Source organism: Rhamphochromis sp. 'chilingali', assembly GCF_963969265.1.
Source record: "Rhamphochromis sp. 'chilingali' genome assembly, chromosome: 5".
Taxonomy (NCBI): domain Eukaryota; kingdom Metazoa; phylum Chordata; class Actinopteri; order Cichliformes; family Cichlidae; genus Rhamphochromis; species Rhamphochromis sp. 'chilingali'.
This window is the reverse complement of record NC_137932.1, coordinates 5661836-5687217: the sequence shown is the minus strand read 5'-3', so window position 1 is coordinate 5687217 and position 25382 is coordinate 5661836. Positions and strand designations below refer to the sequence as shown.

The following is a 25382-nucleotide window of genomic DNA, read 5'->3' as shown; positions in this document are numbered from 1 at the left end:
TCCTCTGTGCCTTTTCAACTGCAATTTAGATAACTGTGTATCGGGAATTTTTAGGAGGGGGAGAGGTATGGATAATGGTCTTGGGCTGTACAGACCTTAAATCCAACACATAACAGTTTCTAACGCTCCAATGTCAGCTAACCATTAGTCACCACGTATCAAGAACAATGTGCCACTTCTTCTATTCTCAGTTCTATTCTAAGCCATGCTTCCCTTGTGGTACAGGCCCAATTTCTGAGTATGCACCATGGGAACAGCTGCACAATTTGCCAGTTGCATGACCTCAGAGAAGCAGCAGCAGTATGACTGCATGTCTTCACACTGCATTATGAATTGAAGTTTACTAATAAGAAATTAACAGGAACTGCTTACCCTGCAGAGATTGCATTGCTTTGTTTTTGTACCGAAGAGGAACATTTGAGAGGCTTTGTGTCAATCTAAATAGAAAAAAATCACACTAAGGAAACAACTTCCTCTACATACATTAAAGTATTTCATCTTTAATTCATGTGGTGCTTTATGCTGAGACTTGTGTCACTGAAAGGCCACCGGCAGAGTCTACCAGAGGAGGCCTTAAATGTGAACTGTTTGAAGAGTTCAGTCACTGATAACTTATTCCAGATTTTGAAAAGTATGCAGAACTGATTGTTGAACACTGCCAGGAGGATGGTTGAGGGATGGAGTGATGGAAAGGGAGTAGGGGATCAATGCAGCCAGAGAAGCCAGTGAGCTCGGGCGTCAGCGGAAACTATCAATACTGAGCTGTGGCCTAAGCACTTAAAATGTAAATGCATCTTCAATAGGAACAACAGAAAACAGAAAGTAGTGTCAGAGCCTTGGGAGCTCTCCAGGTGCATCGCGTTTATTTCTCTGTGAGAATCTCTGCAGATACAGTAGCACAACGTTATACTACATTGGGTAGGGGCAGTGATGCATTGCAACAAAACAATGGCCTGCAGTTTTATTTAGCTGCAGTGCATCACCATCACTTCTGTCAGATATAACACGATGAAAACTGTAGCTCTGCGCGCCCCCGTTACTGAAAGCACTGATGGAATTGAATTCCGAACTGCTGCAGTCACTTTAATATCGAGTCTTCTGGTGTTCTCTAATAACCTGTTGAAGCTAAATGGAAATTATTTAAATAGAATGAGGTGTCTCAACGGATCTACTTTGATCTCAGCAAATTTGTGAGATATAAATACCTTCAAACTAATTATGTGAGCACAGCGGGACCTCCGAGTCCATAGTTTCGCCAAACTCGTGACTGCACCAGTGAGCACTTGCCTGCTCTTCCCAATTTACCACCTACTGAGATACAGATGGGTGACAAATTACGGGAACACCTGAATGCGTAAGTGCTATAGTGAGGGGATGCTGTAGCTCAGTTATGCTGCAAGGGTCACTGGTCAACTTAAGAGGAAGAGATCCCTACTCATCAATAAAACGTTGTTCTGAGCAGTCATCTTTATTCCACAAACATTTCCACCCTGATGAGCAGAAATTGAGTGGTCAAAAGCACAGGATGTGAGAAGTTAGGGTTTCTTCAGAGTATTTAGGGCTTGACAAAAAATTTTTGACCGGAGAGATAACGGTGGGCAGTCACCAGGCTTCAACTCAAATTCCTAAGCCAGATTTCAGACATTTTTAAGCTACTGTTAATTTGGACCCAGTTCTGCCTTGGCGCCTTTTGTAGGCCAGATTTTCATAGGTTTGAACTTATCATTTCTTAGTGTGTACTATAAGATGTTGGGATCATTTCCTTGTATGGAAAATTAGGACGGATAGAATCCGTGGGCTGCCTTTCAGTCCAATCACTGGTATATTTCTTGTGATAGCTCCTTCCATACCCACTGACACCAGTTTTTGGCACTAGCAACAGACGTTTATGAGTTAGAAACTGGCCATTGATCCGTGGAAAAGGAGCACAGGGTAGTGCTGGTCCTAGTTTCGCTTTGGTGCATTTTTTAAACGGACCGATAAGCTGCGTAGGAAAAATTTGTGGTTCTTTCTGTCATAAGAAACTCCCGGCAACCTTTAGGCAATGTTCTGACCTTTTTTCCAGTGTATGTGTGCAGACTGAACAATAGCAACAGGTCAGTGGAAACCAGTGGCTTAAGTTATGTTGACATTACCTTTAATTTGTTTCCCATCAGTATGTTTTTAGACTTTGAATATCAAATGATGCATATAATAATCTTAAAATCTTCTTATAGAAAACACAGCAATATATATTGTTTAGTATATCAATGATACAAAACATTGCAGACTTGTTAGGAATTACTTAAATAATTCAATGTAAAGACATATTTGTGTTAAAGAAGCCAAAAATCCAACATTCGTCTTTATTTGGAACAAGCCAATAAAACAGGCAATATTAAGAATAGTCCATAAAGATTTACTTTTTCTTTATATAGGATGCAAAAGAGACAATAATATATAATAGTAGCAATTAAGGTCACTGTAATCGAACATAGCTCTTGCAGAGTTCATGATCCCTGATGTCTCCCCAGCCCCCATTTTTCACATGTGGGGCCACTCCTCCTGCCCCGTTGGCTGGCAATCTCTTTGTGATCAGGAGGTTTTTTGGGAACAGCTGGTTCCCACTGCTCTGTAGGATGTTTTCTATCTTGGTTTTCTGGTTAATGGGCATGCAAGAAGCCTTCTTGTGGTGCATGCCGCAGTCTCCGGCATGGAAAATCCGTGGTGCCTCGCTCACCATGACCTTCCAGTAGGAGGGCAGGCATGACACAGTCAAGTGTTGTAAAGACCAATCCCAGTTGTAGTCATCATAAGTGCAAAAGGTGTCGGTGCATTGGATGAGTTTCTGGTACGTCTCTCTACTCAGAGCCATCCCCATGTTGTGCTCGGTGGACTTCCAGGCTTTCACCTCCACTTTATTTGCTTTGCTGGAGTAGCCGATGTGGCTGTAGCTCCCCAGTGAGAGGATATCGCAGTCTGTGCACTGCTCCCTTTTCAGAGCAGTCATTTGCTTTAAGAGATGGATAAAGTCCGGAGACAAGTAGTGGTCCTCTTCGATCAGGAGAACGAGACCCTTATGGTCTTTGAGAACTCGAACTCTGTCCCATACAAAGTGAAGCTTCCACCACCAGTGGTGCTTGGTCTGGGAAAACTTGGCCTCCCGGTAGTGTCCAAACGAGTCAGGGTACTCTGCGTTAATGCAACCCAGTTTTAAGGCGTCTTTTTTGGGGATGTCTCTGGGGCAGTCCCTGGGGTCATTTCCAGGGAACTCCTGTGGGTACAGCTGGATGCTGAAGGGGAAGAAAATCTGGAGGACTTGGCAGAAGTCAACAGAGGCAACCACTTTGTTAATCTCAGGGGACCAGTAGTCATGGCTGAATATCAGCAGTATGCTATCCACACCTCTGGCCTTTCGTAAACTGTCTACCAATAGCTTTAGATAGTCTGGTCGGTTATGGACCTGAACTACTACAACCAAATCGTCCTTCTTTCGAGTCGTCTTAAATTTCTCTTCATTTCTTATCGTCTGATCAAAGTTTAGCTGGAAGACAATGCCACGGTAGACTAAAGTGGTATTATCCACATCTGGCTTGGATATTTTGGGTTTGTCCTTTTCTTTTTCTTGGTGTGTGTCATTTGCTTGTATAACAGGTGCTGGGACAGGTGCCCGACTGACCGCTGGCGTTGCTTGTTCCTGGTTATGACTGTTGACGCTATTACTGCTGCTGCTGCTGATAATGTTGCTCCTCCGCACCGCCTCCACTTCCCTGGGTAACGATCCACTGTCGTTCTTCTTCTGCCTTCCACTGCTCCAGAAAGCCAGGCCACATATGACAACCACCAGAGACAGTAACACCACCTTCCTCTTGTAGATTCGGAATCTCATGATAGAGGGTTATCCTCTTGTAAAGGGAGAGAAGTTGATAATTGGGACTCAAGATGCAGCTGTATGGGGGGCTTACGCTTTGCACTGAGAACAGGAGCGATTTAAAAAGAAAGTGCTATCAGGCTAAGTGTTGGCAAAATTAACTGTTGTTGTAAACATGGATCCCACTGGAATATCACTGGTGCTGAATGAATATTCCATAAGGCATGGCGGTTTTTGAGAGGCAGCAGAGTGGCAGTGTGCGTGCACCACCTGAATGAAAAATAAACCAGAAAATAAAATTAAGTGCATTGTGACAGGTGGGGGTAAGGCAATGTTACGAAAATCTTGACAGAAATTTGTTTCCACAGTATATAAAGCACATTGCCATGCTGGAACATGGAAAAAGACATCAATTGATGTTTAAGCATATACTGTTGCAAATTACGCAAGACCAAACTCGGTGCAGTAATCATCACTCATTAGCTTTTGCCATCCCACACACATAAGGTAGGTCACTTGGTAACAACTGAACCACCTACACGACAAATGCGCAAAACTAATATGGTGATAACTGTAGGAAACAGCATCAATCTCCGTAAATGGCTAATAATCAGACCTGCAGTTTAAGTTACCATGTCAATCGGTTTGAACTTCTTCTATTCAAACATACAGTGCAGTACTATGAAAGTTTTAGGTACTTCATGCAGAACACTGACCAGTCTATCTGTTAAAGTGCTGCAGCTGAGTTTTGACGTTGTGCTGTATTGTTAGTGATACTTGAATGGCTTTACCTGGCTGTGAACCAAAAATATCTTGGTTTTTTTCTTGTTTTTCCAACTTTACTGCCAGAACCCACTAACTATGGAGTGATTTCACTCTCAGCTCTGACATCTGACTTCCAAACCAAATGTAAAGCAATACTCACAAAATAATGTTATCAGGGTAGGAGATGCCAGGAAAAAATTCCTGTTTAGGAACTATTCCCTAAGAGCGTCTCATTCTATAATCACAATGGACAAATTTAACATACACATCGCATAACAACCAAGCTGAATTTTTTTTCTTATAATTACAAGTAAAATGATCACTCAGGAGAAAGTTAAATGAAACAGAGTCTATCCTTCTTGAAAATGTTGTACTTGGTACAGAGACAGTTTTTTATCATATAGCTTTGAGATCAGTTTAGTTAGAATTAATCAGATTAGATTATTAGACAGGGGCTACAATCAAGGAAGACAAAATTCAAATGAAAAAGAAGCAGATTTTACAAAGTGCTTAAAACAAGCTACCTGCCAAGTGCCACCAAAAACTGTCAACATAACTGCTGCTGTTTTACAGGCAGAACATTGACCATATCAAATACAGATTTCTGTATATTTACTGTACTTTGCATTGAGCTAATACCTGAAAGCACCTCCAGTTTACTTATCTTCCCTTATCTGCAGAGTACAGTTAACATATCCAATAAAATGCATTTAGTCTGATGACAATGTAAAAGTATATATTATGGTTTCACAGACATTCAATAAATGATAATCACCGAGCTTTATTAGAAATATACATGCAACTGGCTGCCAGCCAGCCCCTACAAAGAGTATCACAAACGCCACAATTGTGATTTCATCCAATCCTCACCCTTACCCCATACTTCATCTTCGCTTATATCGTTAATGTTGGTTAAAGCTCAATGCTTCTAATTTGCCCTCCATTTATTTTCCTCCTTAACTGCATTATCAATATTGATCGCTCATTTCTGCTGAGCAAACCTCCATACTTTATTCGTTATTAAATTAGTAGTCTCTCAGGCTGACTACCTGACCATTTATTCTGTTTTCTGGTTGCCTGAAAACTCTACTTAATGGTAGCATCCAGTCCAGACTGCAGTGTGTCACCGACACTGCCTGAGAAAGGTATCTGATACCTACTAGAGTCTGTGATAACAGAAGTAAACACATTCCCTGTAACTGCCCCACACAGACATATACATTAAAGTAAGCCCCAAACGCTATTAGTAAATGTGCACAGAAATGTATTAATATGTGATGTGTACTTTAAGGAAAGCAGCTAAATGCAGGAGTAAAACGATACAGCTCTCTAACCCACATTCTTCAAATTATTGTAATTTGCATGCCCACATTCGGCTTTTCCGTGCTAAATGCTTTCCACACGCCTCCTGCCAAATCAACTCAAATATTTGGTCTACAGCTTAAAGTATTTCCCATTTTAATCCACTTAATTTCTTTTATCGTGACCTAAACCGGTTTATACTAGCAGTACAAGCGCCTATCATGTAAATGTGCAGTTTCGTCTTGGAGCCTACAGCACAAACCCCATCAGTTTTTTTTCTGTCCTAAATTGGCCGCCGTTGGACAACACCGAGCCAGCGGCGGCTTCAATCGATTTTTTTAAAACCACGAGATACAGTTTTTAGCATTTCGCCGACTGACACAAAACCCACAGAAAGCAGCCGAAAACAACGGCGGGCGCCTCGGCTTCGCTCTTTTATGACAGCCAGCATCACGGAAATGCTAATAGCAAGTTAGCAACGGCGTCAGCTAGCAACTTGCAAGTAACCCGCCCGGACCGAACCACCGTCAACACCGTGTCGAACCACAACAACCACGCTCACAGTAGTTTACCTAAAACCGCAGAATCCGTGCGGAGCTTTCACTGTGAAGACTCAGTACGGTGGCTTCCCATTCTCCTCCATACCGTTCTGCAAAATGCACGGCAAACGCAACTGTCGACTAGCTGTGTGAAAACACTGCCTGTCGCTGTCCCACAATGCAACGGGCCAGCGGGGGGCACCAGAGATACCCGAAATATCTTGAATCCCCGCTGCTGCTCCTGCTGCTGCAGATACTCTGCTCTCTAAACTGACCTGATGAGGTTTGAGTGGCTAGGAAAAGTTATTGGGCCTGTTTGAAATGTGATTGACCCCCCAAAAGTAATTTCCCATGTTTTTATGTGTGATTTGCTTTTTTGATGTCTAAAATCTGTGCTTGTTGGGGGTAAATAGTCTGTGGTAAACAAGATTTACGAAGGGGTTATATATAAAATAAAGAAATTACTTGTTTTTTGTTTCTTTGTTTATTACCTTGCATTATTATACCTACATTATATTCAGTCATTTTTGACTTTATAGACTTTATAAAAAATGTTAATGTCAGTGTCATTTTTAACCTGGATGAATAAAGGCTATATCAAAGTTGTTGTTGTTTTTTTAAGTCGCAGACTAGAATGATCTTTCTAGCTCTAAATGACTTGATGTCATTTACAATTAAGTTCAGTTGAATTCAATTCAGTGTGTTTAGTACCAAGTCTTAACAATAGTGTCCTCAGGGCACTTTATATTGTAAAGTCCCTACAATAATAGAGAGAGAATTCCAGCAGTCAGATGATGAGCAAGCACTTGGCAACAGTGGAAAGGAAAAACTCCCTTTTAGCAGGAAGAAACCTCTGGTAGGACCAGGGAGAGGCTGCCATCTGACACAACCTCCTGGGGTTGAGGGGAGGGAGACCAAAAGGTGCACTGTGAAAGAGGGTCCAAGTTTAATAATCACTACTAATAATAGCTATGTTTGACGGATTGCAGGCCAACAACTCATTGACATTTTAAATGCTGGCAATTATTTGTTGGCAAATACCAGAAATCACTTTTTGGCACAACACTGGGATTTCTTGATTATTTATACAATGTGTTGCAAATCTACACAGACTGCCTTAATTGCTACTTTTTTGTTTTTGTTTTTTTCTTCTTCACTGATCACTCACAGTGCAGACCCAAAAAAGGGAAGTGTTGAATTTTGTTAACTCGTGGAACCTATTTCAGCAATACCAACCTCCATTAGATGCTACATGTAGCTCCATGTAGGATGTGTACAACATAGAAGAGGAATTTTGGATCAATCCTCCCTAGAAACTGTTCCCACAATTGATCTTGATTGAACATCCCTCTTCGAGTCATCCCACAGCATCTCAATTGTTTTAAGGTGAACATATTTATTTTATTTATTTTATTTAGGACAGTGCATGTTAATGAACATAAATGTAAAAAAAAAATTACATGAATGTAAACATACCAGATTATAGCCAAGGGCTAATTTCCATCTGTTGTCCTTAAGCATAAAAAATAGACATAATAATTCATAAAAATTCATCATTCATTCATAATAAAAACTCCATCACCAAACTTACACATACACACCATTCTGTTCCCAAATAAAACATTAAAACTATACAACTCATACATGATCACACACTTGATTTGTCCATAACCAGTTTTTAACCTTTGCCTTAAACAAATTGAGTGTAGAGCATTCTCTAATGGGTTGAGGAAGACTGTTCCACAGATGGCCTCCCTTGACAGACATATCCTGACTTTGCCATTCAAAAAACAGTTTCTTATTTCCCAGCTATTCTGCTGAAGAATTACCTGTGCACTTTGGGCCTTTGTGTAGCTATTGTCCCATCACCTAACCTCTCCCAAGATAGGTCATGGACAGCTGCCATAATAATCTCTTGGTAAATTTTCCTGACAGATTTATGCATTGTTCCCTCAGTGAGGACATGGGGTTTTGGTACTAAGATGCAGTGCATTTTCCTTATAAACCTGCTTGTTTCCTTCTTCTTCAGTAGTTCAGTGTTTGTCTCCTTTATTGAGAATAAAAGATGATGCCAAAGATGTTATGAAACAGCAGGGGATCTTCTGCAAATTTGAAACATACTATTAAAAATACAAAAAAAAAAAAAAGATTCTTTGCCATGATAAAAATGACGCAATAATTCTGAGTAAAATGCAACTGAAATATATAAAATCAAAGGCTGAATTATTCAAAGAACGAATCATGCAAAAATGCAAGGTGCAAGCTCAATAAGATAAGATAAGATAAGATAAGATAAGATAACCTTTATTAGTCCCACACGTGGGAAATTTGTTTTGTCACAGCAGGAAGTGGACAGTGCAAAAGTTATGACGCAAAAATTAGAATACAATAAGAATAAATACAGTACACAGCTGTACAGAATAGAATAAAATAATATACTATATACAGTAGAATAAAATAGAATAAAAATATACAATAAGATAAAAATAGAATACGAATGCTATATACAACTGAGTAAAAATACAACGATGCCAGAAAAGATTATTGCACTTAGTGTTATTGCACATGTGTGGATGTGTGTGTTTGTTCAGTTAAAGTCTTTGTTGTGGAGTCTGACAGCAGTGGGGAGGAAAGACCTGCGAAATCTCTCCGTCCCACACCGTGGGTGCCGCAGTCTCCCACTGAAGGAGCTGCTCAGTGCTGTCACAGTCTGCTGCATGGGGTGGGAGATGTTGTCCATCAGGGATGACAGCTTAGCCGCCGTTCTCCTGTCACTCACCACCTCCACTGGGTCCAGAGGGCATCCTAGAACAGAGCTGGCCCTTCGGATCACCCTGTTCAGTCTCTTCCTGTCCCCAGCAGAGATGCTGCCGCCCCAGCAGACCACACCATAAAAGATAGCAGAAGCCACCACAGAGTCATAGAAGGTCTTCAGGAGTGGGCCCTCCACCCCAAACGACCTGAGTCTCCGCAGCAGGTACAACCTGCTCTGCCCTTTCCTGTAGAGGGCGTCTGAGTTATGAGTCCAGTCCAGTCTGTTGTTCAGATGAACACCAAGGTACCTGTAGCTGTCCACAGCCTCAATGTCCATACCCTGGATGTTCAGTGGTTGCAGTGGAGAATGCTTGTGCCTGCGGAAGTCTACCACCAGCTCCTTGGTTTTACTGGCGTTGATCTGGAGGTAGTTCAGCTGGCACCAGTCCACAAAGTCTTGAGTCAGTCCTCTGTACTCCTTGTCGTCCCCATCAGTGATGAGGCCGACTATTGCAGAGTCATCAGAGAACTTCTGCAGGAAGCACTGGGTGGAATTGTGGGAGAAGTCTGCAGTGTAGATGGTGAAGAGGAACGGAGCCAGAACCGTTCCCTGTGGGGCCCCCGTACTGCAGACGACCCTGTCCGACACACAGCCCTGAGTCCTCACATACTGTGGTCGGTCGGTGAGGTAGTCCAAAATCCAGGTACCAATCAATATTTTAATTTAAAGCTGAGGTTGTACCTATGTCACGAAATTACTTGGAAGATTTACATATAATGAAATTATTTAAAGTTTGTATTTGCTGTATATTTCTTTCTTTCTTTCTTTCTTTCTTTCTTTCTTTCTTTCTTTCTTTCTTTCTTTCTTTCTTTCTTTTATTTTTTAGAATATACAATAACTATGTATCTGTTTGTGAATAGCTTTTTAAGAAACTGGAGCTAAATACATTATTTGTTTAGTCTGATTGCGTTTGGTTATAATCTTAAATGAAGATTAGACCGCATTTTGTGGGTAATCAATGAACAATTTCAGGCATTTGTGGTTTGCATGATTTTTTATTGCAGTACATTTGTACATGTCACGAGTTAATTTGAAGGATTATGTGTGCAACCAGATGCTCACGCTAAACAGAAAGAGCCAGCACTTTGCTGTTTTAAGTGCTTATGGTCAACAGACAATTGTTTCCGAGATGAAGACTGAATAGTTTAATATAACATGGTTTTATTTAAATGCAGGGCTTAGAGCTGTAAGAGGGTTAAATGATGTCACGGTTACCCATTGGGCTGTGGGATTTATTAATTCAAATTGATTAGTTTTGGCGATGTACAAAAAAATTAGTATTTTAAATTTAGTTAGGCGCTAGGAGGCGGTACACAACAACCCGACGCCGGAAATAGAGCACCAGAAAGCCTATTTGCGCACGCGCGCCCTTCTTCTTCCTTTCCGACACTCGAGCGAAAAGAGACAAGATGGGCCATCAGCAGCTCTACTGGAGTCACCCCAGAAAATTCGGACAGGGATCCCGCTCCTGGTCAGTGTCTACTTTGTTGCGTTGTTTATCGGTTAACGTGATCAAGTTGAGGTGATATAAGGTGTTTCTGGCCTCCCCATCTTTAAAAAAAAACGCTACCAAACGTGCACCGCATGTGCCCTGAACCTGAGCTAATATGGCGGAGGCAAATACTCTCTCCTTCCCTATTAGCATCAGCCTTGTGTGTCTTTTGACCGGATTTGGTTTTATAACGGCTAGAGTTACCGAAAGCCCTTAATGCATATGAGTTAGGCGTGTAATTTCTTCCGTCGCTTGATCGGAAGAAATTTAACAAATGTTTAACGTTATTGAGAATAGCATTATTACAGGACTGTTAAAAGTTAGCCCCGGTGTTCAGAAGAGCACACCAAATGCACACCGGCTCATAGTTTACGACAATCGGCGCCAGGGTTTTGTATAACTGGTACATAAAAGCGTATATATGCGTTGACTGATCCTACTCTGATGTTGTTGCAGCCGAGTGTGCTCTAACAGACATGGCTTGATCCGTAAATACGGGATCAACATGTGCCGCCAGTGCTTCAGGCAGTACGCTAAAGACATCGGCTTCGTTAAGGTAAGTTGTATTTTTCTGTTGCCTCTCAAATTGATCATAACTTTACATCACAGAACATCAACTGAATTTCCCACTGTATAAAGTTTCATTAGGACTGGCTTTACTGATTTGAGGATGAAGCCCATGAATTAAATGTTGTTTTAATTTTGCATGAGTTTCATGCTGTTTTGCTTTTTGCTCCTCACAAGCATGCTATATGCCCGTCTCTTTACAATAACTAACACCTGTTTTGTGTTCTTACAGCTGGACTAAGATGTCTTGTGCTGACGTCCTCGGATGGGTCAAGTTGTCAGAAGTCTGGCCATGATGGGATAATTAATCATTGCAAATAAATTTTTTGTCCAATTTGATTGATTTTTGCGTGGTTATTAATTGGCATGAATTTGATATTTTTTTTCCACAATGGATAAAAAGGACTTTTAGATGAGCGATCAAACACTATTAATGACCTTTGGTTTTGCTCAGCAGCAAAGTCATGTTGGTCAGGCAGTTAGAGGTTTCCATTTTAAATAAAATAACTTAGTTGGTCACCTACTTTGAGTTGCTGTTCATTAAGAGTTAAGCAAACAGGTTTTATATAGCAAGAGGTTTTAAATATGAGTAAAACTGAAACTTGATCGATATTAACTGGGGTTATGGCTACTCAGCAGCATTTAGTGACTTCATGTCATTAGATTATAATTGTGTAGTAAACATGAACATTGAGTTGCAAGCCTTATAGCTTTTTTTTTCATTTAGGTGAAATGTAGACATCCTTGTAATAGGTAGATAACTGCAGAGAAATGGTTTGTATCCATGGAAACTGGTGCGTGGGGAAAGACTGATGGGAAGAAAACACAATAGGAATGGAATAGCCTTGATAATTTGATAATGGGGTGGGGAAGCTTTTAGACAGGTCGGCTGTGCCTGTCGTTTGAAAACAAACCAGGAGCATGGAAGTAAAATATTTCAGGTGGAAACTCAATTTTAAGGTTGCTTTGTGGTTGAGTGGTCACATTTCTTTGTTAATAACCTTTAATGGGACATCCGCTGAGCTATTTTGCAAGAAGTCAAGTAGTGCAATTAATCCTCACAGTTGTGCATCATGGCAGCGGCGTAAAGTGCAGCTGATTAATTTTTAATTCAGCGTGCCTTCATGTAAAACAACATACCCCCAGCTTTCATCCAAGGACTGCTAACATGCTGAGATAATAGTCTTGCTCAAAGTTAATGAAATTTGATAAGTCCCCTGTAGTGTGCCTAATTGCTTAGCGCCTCGTGACTGAAGCTACCAAAGTGAAGCTATTTGTTTAAGGCTGTTCCCAGGTAGATGGGATTCTGTGCAATCTGATATTGAGTTGTTTTTCGGTTTCTTGTTTTTTTTTTTTGTTTTTTTGCCAGGATTTACTATAAAATATTTGTCATTATTGTTCTCACCTTTAAAAAAAATAGTGTGAAGTGTTAGGCACTAGATGGCAGCAGCACATCATGCTCAGCGTCGTTGATGATGCCACTGACTGCTGGTAATGCTATTTATGCTGCTGCCCCCCCCCCCCCTCAAAAAAAAAAAAAATCTTTCATTCATCATAATTATATACCTTTTGCCATCAGGTACTAGAGAAGCTTCATGGGGTCTAAAGTGGGCAGTTAAAAGATGTTTGTGGCAGATTGAAAAGTCTAAAAATACATTGTAGTTGTGCAGCTACTTAGATTTTTTAAAAAGCATAGTCAATCTACTCCTTTATGCTCGAGGTTCAGATTTTAATCTGTTTAATCCAAGGCAATAACTAAAATATGGTTGGGAAGTGCTAGCGTATCACAAATAATAAATCTGTTTTTGTTCAGCAGGCATAAGATGAAACTTTAATGCTCCCATTGGGGAAATTGTTAAAAAGAAACAAAATGACAAAAAAATGAAATTGACACAAACACTCAAACCTATAATTCTAGCAACAAAACAAACTGCTTAGAAATAAAAGGATGAATGAATAGTGATAGAGATGTTTAAAAGTAGAGCAGCACCCCTCATTATAAAGAGTCTTCGGAAGTCCAGTACATACACAAAATGAACAAGTGAAACTTTTTAAATGAAGGAAGTAAATAAAAGGTACTTCCTGCCAAATGCAGTAAATATATGCGATATAGCTACTTTAAACAAATGTGGCCATAACTGTCTGACTGAACTTTAGAAATGGAAGCACAGCGTGTGCAAAACATTCTGCAAGGCTAAGGCGTATTTTATGGGGTGTATTGATGTCTACCTCAGATCTGTAGGTATTTTAAAAGTAGGCCAATAAGTTATGCATAAAAGGAGCCTGTGTGCAGGAACGGGCAGGCCAGTTTGGAGCTGAACACACAAGCGCTCCTTGTTGCATCACTGCACCATGTTGGCGGGTGGAAGGTGTTGTCTTTGATGTTCAGTTCAACTGCCTTTTTTTCTTCTTTGCACCGCATCAGTGTTCTCGCTGTGCTGTCTCCTCAGTACACAACTTCCACGACAACTGACTCAGTGAAAAATCAGTTTCATCCAACCTGAATCTTTTTCAAAAAGTCTCCCATCGTTGTTACCGTTCACTGGCTTTGTGTGGTCACACAGTTTGCTCCAGCTCCACTTTCTGCCTTACACTGTGCTATTTTTATATATGTAGCCTACATATAGTTAGGTTCACATGTGTTTGGGAAATAGCTCTGTTTAAGTCCTTTGTCCTCAGTACACAGTGGCTTGTGAATCAGACAATCATTTTCTGAGGTACAAAAGAATTTGGGCAGTTGACTTAAGTGAAAATAGAGTTGTTAAGAAATTGCCTCCATGTCCTTAAATAATTATAGTTTTTACTTATTTTTCACATTTTTATTTTAGTTATAAAAGTTAATGATTCAGGAAGTAAACCTTAAATCTTATCAAATCTGAAATATTGTTACCAGAAATGCTGTTTTGACATGACGATCCACATTTTAACTTTGACTATCAGTCCTTTGTTGTTAAAATTTGTAACAAACCAACTGAGTGGAAACCTATTGTTGGTCAACTCTTTGTCCAAATGTGTGAAGAGCTGGAGTTTCCCCAGAGACATATGCAGTTTTGGTGACACAGTGAGTAGCAGTAACTGGGTAGATATCTAAATTTACGCATTTATTATCAAACAGTAATGGTTTAGCACATACAGTAGTTCACTTTTCCTTTTGGGCTACTGCTTCAACTTTAGTCTTGCATTTTGTAAAGGGAGGAGAACCACAGAGGCATATTTAACAAAGACAGTGTTTAAGAAATGGACCTGGTTCCCTGGTCTGAAAAGGGAAGCCCATGCAGATGTGCCTTAAAGCTGCATTTATTTCCTGTAGCTGGCAGGGAGAGAATCCTGAATAAGCACAATGGTTATGCTCTGCAAATTATGCTCCCGTTTTGGACAAAATAAATGGTAAAGCAGGGTACATACCTACCTTGGGACTTGCACCTTGCTACTGTAGGAGGATGCAGTGTCCCTCTGTTTCACACATTTGGCCAGAGGGGCCGATGGCGCGATATGGCAGCCTCGCTTCTGTCAGTCTGCCCCAGGGCAGCTGTGGCTACAACCGTAGCTGCCTCTACCAGTGTGTGAATGCGAGAGTGAATGAATAATGGAATTGTAAAGCGCTTTGGGTGCCTTGAAAAGCGCTATATAAATCCAATTCATTTATTGCCAATGCTCAAACTTAGACTTCTCAAATCAGTGGTGTTGGCAACATCACAAAAGCTATGATCATCTTTCACATAGATTTAAATAAAATGGAAAAACTGAATCCACTGAAACTGAATGGATGGATAACATATTTAACTGGATCTTTAGTAGCTCATAATCACTGACTTCTTTTCTTCTTTCTAGGGGTTCCCCTTTAGAAATTATTTAAAAAATCTACTCAGCAAAGTTATCAACTATAAAACCAATATAACTAAAATATGACAATAAGGTCAGTTAACTGTTTACTTAGGGGGTAAGGATACGTTTTCTTTTGATATATTGTTAATACAACTAAACTGAATGAAGTTAAGAGTTATGGGTTTTATTAGAAACAATGTTGCAAATAAATTTGTGAAGTCTCTTTTATTTTAGTGACCTGATGAGATAATTGCATCTGTACATGGAGGGGCTGGTCGACAGTTTACTGGGAGTAGCAGTTAATATTATTATCCCTAAGTGATGTACGTGCTGGTAAAATCGACTGTTTGTGGCTATAAAAGACTCTGTGATCGCTCATGTGTGCCATGCTTGTACACACACATAAATATGTTATTGTGTGCACTTTGTGGTCACAGCCAGATCTTAACGCCGAAAGCAAACCTGAATGGAACACTAGTTTGAACAAACCAGAAGGGAGCTGTTGGTGTGATGGCTTGGGACCCAAAGTCTCTGAGCTACTGTGACTGACTGCCAGATATATTGCAGAGGTCTGCCATCCATCTCCTAGATTATAGCGAAAAATAGGTGAATTGAAAACGTTACAGCACACTGTTGGCATGGAAACATTCCTCTGGGTTTACCTGCTTTTGATTGTTAGACCAAGAGGCACTTCTCTCTGCAAGGTTACTCCAAACGGCTGTGGGCAAACATGCAACTCATTCATACTCCCCCTCTCCCAGTTTCCACAGATTGGGAAAGATGTTGACTGAGGGATGGCAAATGAAAAATATGAAGAAAAGAGCAGCAGCCAGAGACATAAAGAAAAAAATAGATTAATTGAAGAAAGAAGCAATAGTAAAAGCAGAACCTGTGAAATTATGCAATGATTAACAGGCTATTGTGTAAGACGCCCTAAGAATAATAGCTGATAATTACAGGATGTTTTGTTCCTGATATTCTCCTTTTCTTTATGTTATAGTAAGCTGGAGGACTGAAGATAAAACATATTTGTTATTATTTTCCACAGTTGCTATAAAACAGCAATATATTTACCCACAAACATCACCTGACTACATTATTATCTCAGATATTTTTCTGTTTCAGTGTACTCCCTTGAGACGTGAGCTGCGCACTTCACTGAGCTTTATTACAGTCCAGTACGGAGCACCTGGCTGACTCAATCGCTCCAGTCAAACAGAAGCTAATTCTCCAGCCTCCATGGAATAAGCGTGCTGCAAAGCCCCAATTTAGGCTTAGATGACTTCAGCAAACATTAATTTCTCCATAAATTTCAAGGGAATTGCCTCAGCAATGCAGACTTTGTTTACCTAAAGTCAGCTGTGTGGCCAATATTAGACTTACAGAGATATGTGCAGCCTATAACGTCGGGCAGATATTAAATAAAACCAAAAGTAACATCAGCTGGCTGTGAAAGTCTCCAAGGCTAAATGGAAATCGCATGCTAAGCCCATGGCTGACAAGTCACCACAGGAAATGCGCAGGTGTAATTATTAATGGCCGTCATCCATTTAGATGCTGTATTGCCAGAATCCTGCTGCAGTCTGGCTCAGAGCTGTTGCTTAGTGGGACATTTAAATGAACAAAGCCGTCATGAGCGCCGCTGTGAAAGAGATCAATTATGGTGTTTTTGCTAGGCCAGAGGAGGCTGATAGACATTCACTTTGTTTTCATTGCGACTCCGGAGGTGGGCAAGACCCACACGACACCTCATGAAAGAAAATGGTGCTTAAAATAATATATATATATATTTTCACTTTCGGCTTTCAGTATTTCTATGAACTGGACAACACAAATTCCTAATTAGAAGTCAGTGAACACTGCAGCCATGCCCGTGCACAGCACAGCTCACTGTTATAGAAAGGAACGATGGTTAATGTTATTTGTAACACCTGCGCTTTCCCAATGACAACTCAAACGTGCTGTTGAGAGGAGAGAAGAAGAGCAAGTTGGCCTGTAATGAAATACGTTGAGAAAATAAGACAATTCGTGTTTGAAACGACTGATTTGTTAAAATTTTGTGACAATCCTCTGAGCTCACTGCTCACTTCAAACATGATATAGCGGAGGGGTTCAAACAGCAGGCAGAGATGCACTGACATGTCAGAGTGGGAGCACCGAATGCTGCGTTTGCCGATGGAGCGCAGCTCAAACTAGCCAAACTTAATCCAATTACATGAGCGTTTCTATAAAGACAATGAAAATCCAAAATCTTCAGGAAACTGATATTTCCAAGCTGAATGATGCACACTTCTGATCAGAAGTTCATATACACTCATGGGTATGAATCCTAATCTTGAGCTTTTCATTTTTTTTTTGAACTATTTCTTTTTCGAGGTGAAATGATTATACAGCATACATCTTTAATGACTTTATTAAAAAGGAATTCAAGACTCAAAGATTCAAGATTCAAAGTGTTTATTGTCATGTGTACAGAAGAAATAGCATTTCTCTGTGCAATGAAATTCTTCCTTTGCTGTCCATACACAAATGCCAAGTTAGGTAGGGTTGAAGGAACAAAGATAAATAAGGATAAAAATAAGACAAGATATTAAGATAAATATGGTAAAAATAAGGATAAAAATAATGAAAGATAAATAAATAAGCACAAAAATAAGTAAATGAAGACAAATGAGGTATGCAGTTGTCAATGTAAAAGGATGTACAAAGGAGCTTAATGTGCGAAATGAACTTAGTGTGCAAATTGCAGTTGAGGTAGGTCAGCTGTTCAGGAGTCTGATAACAGTGGGGAAGAAGGAGTTGGAGAGTTGGAGAAGGAGGAATTGGGTGCACCCGATTTGCTCTAACCAAACAGGCTCAGATATATATACATACACCCTATGAACATTTGGTTAAATGTCCCCTAGCAAGTTGCATGTCAACACTTTTGGTAGCTGTCAACAAGCTTCTGGCATAATTCCAGCTGGACCACTCTACTTGGCAGAATCGGTAGAGTTCATTTAAATTGGTTAGTTTCTTGGCAGAGACTTGGCTTTTAAACACAGTCCACAAATTTTCAATAGTCTAAGGCTGGAGGTTTGATGGTTCCTGGGTTGTTCCTGAACATCCTAACCAATTTCCTCTAAGTGACAGTTTGGGTCTTCTCCAGATATTGGCAAAGTGGTGACACATCTGAATAACTTGCACTTACCTACAGTTATTTGAAGTAATGATCCTGAAATATGCAGTTATTTAAAAATGTCTCCAATATAAAAAATGAGAATCATATAAATCTATGATTCTCATTTTTTATATATTCACTGAGTTCCTTGGCCTTTTGCTTTGTTCTAAGTATCGGTCAGTCCAATGAGAGCAATCAAACAAATCCTTTAAGACTAGCAAAGAGAAACTACCAGTTGTAATCAATTATAATCACTAATGAAAACATGAAGGGGGTTGTCCAGTTAAAAGACACTGTAGAATCTCGAGCATAATAAACAAGACCAAAATTCAGTCATGGGACAACAGCCTGTTGTTGTAATGGCAGTTACAGAAAATGTGAAACAACATAAAAATAGGCTGGCTGAATATTAATAACCAGGGTCAAGAAATATGTCACCTCTCTGCAAAGGTAGGTGTATGATCAGCACTAACTTTTTTACTTACTCTGTAATTTCAGAGCTGAAATACAGAGCCAGACATGAAAAATGTGTTGCTTACCAAATATGACAAATACAAAAGACGGTCTGGAAAAGGTTTATTGGTATTCAGTCTGTACTGTATTGGCTGGCACAATGCTGCATTTAATGAATTACACTATACATGCATCCCATGGGATTCATCAAACATCTGTGGAGAGTCGGTCCACAGTGAAGGTCATAAGAGGATCTGTCTTTTTGAAGATATGGATGTGGAACCTTTTCCTTTTTTTCCTTTTAATTCTTTAAAATTTACTGTTAGGTTTCCACCAATAAATATAAAAAAACATAATGTGATTTTATCTGAATGGTCATCCTCTCGTGCAGCTCTCAAGCTCTTTCAGGATGACTGCTAAATTTAGATTTCAGTGTGGAAGTCCCATTCTGTCCACTTGCACTGGTGTTTTGGCAGTGTGTCACAGTGCTGACCATTCAACTAGAATTTCACTTGAAGCTAGTATGCATGAATATCATCCCTCAGACACATCAGCATGTTTCAGTGAAAACAGGGTCAATTCAGATTTCTTTCCATGCAAGTTTAACATCGGTGACCTAAAGAGGGATGTAAAAAATTAGCATCTATGAAATCTATACAGTACTGCATGAAAAAAGATGACTCTGATTGGCCAAATTTCAAACAGATATGGTTGTTAGAGCCCTACTGATTTGTCAGTAGGTCAATATTAGCTATTGGTATCAGTATTTATAATGACTGATAAACACACGGACACCCTGTTAATATTGGCTGTTTTACTGAAATTATTATGTTATTGTGTGCAAAAAAAATTATTTGTGCTTTCTAAAGAAAACTAGTATGTTTAGAAATGTTATACTGAAAATCCCTTGCTCTATCAAAAAAGCACTTAGGAACATTTTGATAAAAACTTGAAATGTCAAGTTTTCTATCCAGTAGGTCTGTTCTTCAGTTTTGGTAAGTGAGATTCACTTATTTTATTTCTATGTCACTTTGCACAGAAACATAAACCTGCTAACTGGTGCAATGTGTTTCTAAGGTCTTTTGGTGGTACCTCGTTAACCAGGCTTGCTACTGTTAGCTGATGACTTGAGCACTCCACACCCATCCAAGTATGGTCACTTCTGGCTCCTAATATAACAAATCCACAACAGCTATAATTGAAGCCAGTAAGTGATGTCACCTGTTGTATACAATCTACGGCTCAAATGTGAATGGGTTTGTTGTAATGTCCCAAATCCTGTTAGCTAAACCATTACATTCTAGAGTAAATCTTCTAAAACTGTGCTAAAAACCAATAAGATATAACATAATGTGCAAAACACTGTCTGCTTCCCACAGTTCAGGGAAAAGATGCTGCACATCTTAAATATGCCTGTGGGGGCAGTGCTGCCCCGCAGCTGAGACTGGAAGTGCCAGTCAGAGCAGGCACAGAGCAGTGAAAGGTGAGGTGACAGGAGGTGCTGTGCATCTCTCTTGGGAAGATCTCTCCAGTCACAGCAGAGGAAAAAAAACAAACTATCAAAACCAGAGAGAGAGCGATGCAGAATGTTTAGAAGCAACCTTGATCAGGCTGTCAGCTTGGGTTATACCTAATTGAATACAGCATGCCATTTGAAGTGGAGAGTATGGCTTGAGCAGAAAAGAGAAGCCAGAGTAGGGCAGGCACAGCGGGAGAGTAGCACTCACCAAACAAACAAAAAAAGACAAATCAAAGAGTAAACACATGAAATGTTCAAGCAGACAGCCCAGATCTTTTCTCTGTGTCCAACATCATGTACTGTCTTTACGTATGTGCTGTTAGTACCTGCAGTAGCAGAGAGGCTGTAAATCTCAACAAATGTAATTTGGGGAATAAGTAAAAGGTGAAGGAGACTGCGCCACTTTGTCACTAACCTCATCATTTCAGGCCTGATTTGAAAATGCATGCAAAATAGCGATGGAAGTATTAGTCACAGCTCTGTGTTAAAGCAGGTTAAACAATATCAAACTCTGCTCTCAGGAAACATAATACGGCGATGGAGGTCAGCGGCTGTTTCGGTGTTTGACTGGCCTGCCATTGGTAGCTCAATAGACCGGAGTGCTCAGGGGCAGTGGAAAAAAAATATTACTCATAAATGGAAAAGATCACATATTGGCATTTGAAAGTCTGCAGAGAAATGGTGTCACAGAGGAGACTCATCTGTCATATCTCCTCAGGCTAGAAGGACGTGATGTTCTGTCAGAATTGAAATATTTCTCACGCAGGTCAGTGGCTTCAAATACTTTATTTTACTGCTATAATCCCCCTATTACAGCCATGCACATGCACCATATATATTCACCCACATAGTGGTGTGAATATATTCACAGCTTTTGCCTATAAATGAGGAGATATGACCACAAGCCTTTATGCAGTATGGAAATACCCACTCATAAGCGTGTCTGTCAATCTCTTTTTTACACCGGTTTGGATGTTAACCTTTGAATTGTCAGTGCCCGGCATGAACATGACCAATGCTAACATTTTTCATTCCTCACATTTATAAATCGCCAGCAGAGACTGCGTGGAATTGAATAGTTTAGAAGATTTGCATATAAAATTACACTGCAGTGCATATTAAAGGAGCAGTCCATGCAGGTAGAGAAGAATAAAAACAAAGAAAAACAAAGGGGCAAGTTCATATGCGACGTCCATTTTTGCAATAGTTCTGTGTGATACTTATATAACCTGTATTGCTGATACCAACACAGATACTGATACTTTTAACCTAATATAAACCACATATAATATTAGGTTTTTAGTAGGGGTGCAAGGATACAGAAAATTCATGGTTCAGTTTGGTTCGATACTTTGGTGTCACGGTTCGATATTTTTTCGATACAAAAAATGTTCATGCCTTTTTAATTTGTCATTTATTAAAATTATAAATATATATTTTAACTCAAAAGTACAGTTTTTAAATTGAATGTTGCTGAAACAAAAGTAATTATAAAAATAAATCTGATTGAGGAATCACTCATCTTTGGAAAAGAGAGTTTATTACAGAGAAATGGCTCTTTCCAAAATAAAAGCTATACTATACGCTTCTTCTGGGCTATATTCTCAGCAGCATATTGTAGCGGGTCAGGGCTGTTCGGGGTTCTGTTTGTACAGTTATGTTTTGTTTATGTTGCCATAGTGACGGGTGACGCCCTCTCGCTGCGACGGTGTGTCCTTCCGGGGTCAGAGGGCGCCCTGTGTGTTGTTGTTGCTGTGCTGTTGCCGCGCTGAGCAGTTAGCTAGCGGCAGTGTTCTTCTGCAGATGTTAATAAACGGCTGTGCTCCCTGGCTAGCTCACGGGAAGCAAGACCAAACGATACCTCCGTCTCCTCCTTGTCTAAGCTCGCCACATTGGTGTCAGAAGTGGGATGATGGTGGCACCCCATGTTCTGACCCGAGTGACTTTTCCCCCGCGGGTCGTGACCGGCCGGTGCGCCAAAAGAAGGCACCTGGACATTTGCAGGACTTTGTGTGGGGTAATGGGGTCGTCGGGGACGACTGACCCCTTAGGTGGGGGCTATGTAGCGGGTCATGGCTGTTCTGGGTTCTGTTTGTACAGTTATGTTTTGTTTATGTTGCCATAGTGACGGGTGACACCCTCTCGCTGCGACGGTGTGTCCTTCCGGGGTCAGAGGGCGCCCTGTGTGTTGTTGTTGCTGTGCTGTTGCCGCGCTGAGCAGTTAGCTAGCGGCAGTGTTCTTCTGCAGATGTTAATAAACGGCTGTGTTCCCTGGCTAGCTCACGGGAAGCAAGACCAAACGACACCTCCGTCTCCTCCTTGTCTAAGCTCGCCACATTGGTGTCAGAAGTGGGATGATGGTGGCACCCCATGTTCTGACCCGAGTGACTTTTCCCCCGCGGGTCGTGACCGGCCGGTGCGCCAAAAGAAGGCACCTGGACATTTGCAGGACTTTGTGTGGGGTAATGGGGTCGTCGGGGACGACTGACCCCTTAGGTGGGGGCTATGTAGCGGGTCAGGGCTGTTCGGGGTTCTGTTTGTACAGTTATGTTTTGTTTATGTTGCCATAGTGACGGGTGACACCCTCTCGCTGCGACGGTGTGTCCTTCCGGGGTCAGAGGGCGCCCTGTGTGTTGTTGTTGCTGTGCTGTTGCCGCGCTGAGCAGTTAGCTAGCGGCAGTGTTCTTCTGCAGATGTTAATAAACGGCTGTGTTCCCTGGCTAGCTCACGGGAAGCAAGACCAAACGACACCTCCGTCTCCTCCTTGTCTAAGCTCGCCACATTGGTGTCAGAAGTGGGATGATGGTGGCACCCCATGTTCTGACCCGAGTGACTTTTCCCCCGCCGGTCGTGACCGGCCGGTGCGCCAGAAGAAGGCACCTGGACATTTGCAGGACTTTGTGTGGGGTAATGGGGTCGTCGGGGACGACTGACCCCCTAGGTGGGGGCTATGTAGCGGGTCAGGGCTGTTCGGGGTTCTGTTTGCACAGTTATGTTTTGTTTATGTTGCCATAGTGACGGGTGACGCCCTCTCGCTGCGACGGTGTGTCCTTCCGGGGTCAGAGGGCGCCCTGTGTGTTGTTGTTGTTGTTGCTGTGCGGTTGCCGCGCTGAGCCGTTAGCTAGCGGCAGTGTTCTTCTGCAAATGTCAATAAACGGCTGTGCTCCCTGGCTAGCTCACGGGAAGCAAGACCAAACGACACCTCCGTCTCCTCCTTGTCTAAGCTCGCCACATTGGTGTCAGAAGTGGGATGATGGTGGCACCCCATGTTCTGACCCGAGTGACTTTTCCCCCGCGGGTCGTGACCGGCCGGTGCGCCAAAAGAAGGCACCTGGACATTTGCAGGACTTTGTGTGGGGTAATGGGGTCGTCGGGGACGACTGACCCCTTAGGTGGGGGCTATGTAGCGGGTCAGGGCTGTTCGGGGTTCTGTTTGTACAGTTATGTTTTGTTTATGTTGCCATAGTGACGGGTGACACCCTCTCGCTGCGACGGTGTGTCCTTCCGGGGTCAGAGGGCGCCCTGTGTGTTGTTGTTGCTGTGCTGTTGCCGCGCTGAGCAGTTAGCTAGCGGCAGTGTTCTTCTGCAGATGTTAATAAACGGCTGTGTTCCCTGGCTAGCTCACGGGAAGCAAGACCAAACGACACCTCCGTCTCCTCCTTGTCTAAGCTCGCCACATTGGTGTCAGAAGTGGGATGATGGTGGCACCCCATGTTCTGACCCGAGTGACTTTTCCCCCGCCGGTCGTGACCGGCCGGTGCGCCAGAAGAAGGCACCTGGACATTTGCAGGACTTTGTGTGGGGTAATGGGGTCGTCGGGGACGACTGACCCCCTAGGTGGGGGCTATGTAGCGGGTCAGGGCTGTTCGGGGTTCTGTTTGCACAGTTATGTTTTGTTTATGTTGCCATAGTGACGGGTGACGCCCTCTCGCTGCGACGGTGTGTCCTTCCGGGGTCAGAGGGCGCCCTGTGTGTTGTTGTTGTTGTTGCTGTGCGGTTGCCGCGCTGAGCCGTTAGCTAGCGGCAGTGTTCTTCTGCAAATGTCAATAAACGGCTGTGCTCCCTGGCTAGCTCACGGGAAGCAAGACCAAACGACACCTCCGTCTCCACCTTGTCTGAGCTCGCCACAATATTAAACATATCAGGTCCCCATAAGGAGAATCATGTGCTAACGGCTGTCTAAATGACTCGAGTAAAGTTTGTAGCATGCATGCTTGTTGTTTTTGTCTGCTTCCACTTGTCTTTGCACTAGGATGATGTCGGTGTAAACGCGCAGTCATATTCGTTGTGTTCCCACTAGTGCTGTCAGCGTTAATCTCGTTGAAATGACGTTAACGCCACAACACGGCAAATCTCCGTTAACGAGCTACCCCTGATCGCCCGTGTGTGGGGCTAGACGGCCAACACGTTAACGAGCTAACTGCGCTAACACACTAGTTCCCACCCATGTAATTGAGCATTGCGTGGCACATCCAACATACTGTTTTACTTTAGTCCATGACTCGCTTACCTTCAGGGTCATACGTCACATGAAAACCAAAATAATTCCAAACGCCAGATCTGAATGAGGGTGGGGGAGGTTCAATTTGCAATGTTGCAAGGAGAGCTTATCTTCTGTCTCGCTAGCTTGCCCGGCGCTCTTCCTTCTGATGATGCTGTCTGTGTTGAGCGCTCAGTGGATCTGCGCTCGACAGTGCAGCCTAGGCGGAGTAGTCGAACGCAGATTCACTGAGCGCTCAACACAGACAGCATCGTCAGAAGGAAAGTTGATAAAATAAATTAAAAATTTTGTATTGTTTGATACATATGCGTACCGAACCGAAAGCACTGTATCGAACGGTTCAATATCGATACGAGTATCGTTGCACCCCTAGTTTTTAGGTCGATACATAATATAAAATATAATATAACCTAATACTAATTATTTAACAGTGGGCTACATACTAAACTTAGATGATAGAAACAAACTATTGCGCTAGTATGGATCCAATCTCAGTACTCACATTGATATTGATCCCTCTGCTCTTTTCCAGTAGCAGCAAGTAAGCACTGGTCACGGGTCGCTGCTGAATTGTTCCTACAGAGTTACTGTGAA

General features: G+C 41.7%; 2 protein-coding genes across 2 annotated transcripts; one reads left to right on the top strand and one right to left on the bottom strand.

Moving 5' to 3' along the window:
* Nucleotides 1-2309: 2309 nt before the first annotated feature.
* mgat2 (alpha-1,6-mannosyl-glycoprotein 2-beta-N-acetylglucosaminyltransferase) lies at nucleotides 2310-6635 on the bottom strand. Its single transcript, XM_080882387.1, has 2 exons — nucleotides 6490-6635; nucleotides 2310-4120 (listed from the first exon to the last, which is right to left on the bottom strand). The coding sequence occupies exon 2, from the start codon at nucleotides 3866-3868 to the stop codon at nucleotides 2459-2461; it is 1410 nt and encodes a 469-aa protein (XP_080738513.1). The 5' UTR covers nucleotides 3869-4120; nucleotides 6490-6635; the 3' UTR covers nucleotides 2310-2458.
* A 3967-nt stretch (nucleotides 6636-10602) lies between these two features.
* rps29 (ribosomal protein S29) lies at nucleotides 10603-11669 on the top strand. Its single transcript, XM_080882520.1, has 3 exons — nucleotides 10603-10742; nucleotides 11220-11319; nucleotides 11563-11669. The coding sequence occupies exons 1-3, from the start codon at nucleotides 10681-10683 to the stop codon at nucleotides 11569-11571; spliced, it is 171 nt and encodes a 56-aa protein (XP_080738646.1). The 5' UTR covers nucleotides 10603-10680; the 3' UTR covers nucleotides 11572-11669.
* The last annotated feature ends 13713 nt before the right edge of the window (nucleotides 11670-25382 follow it).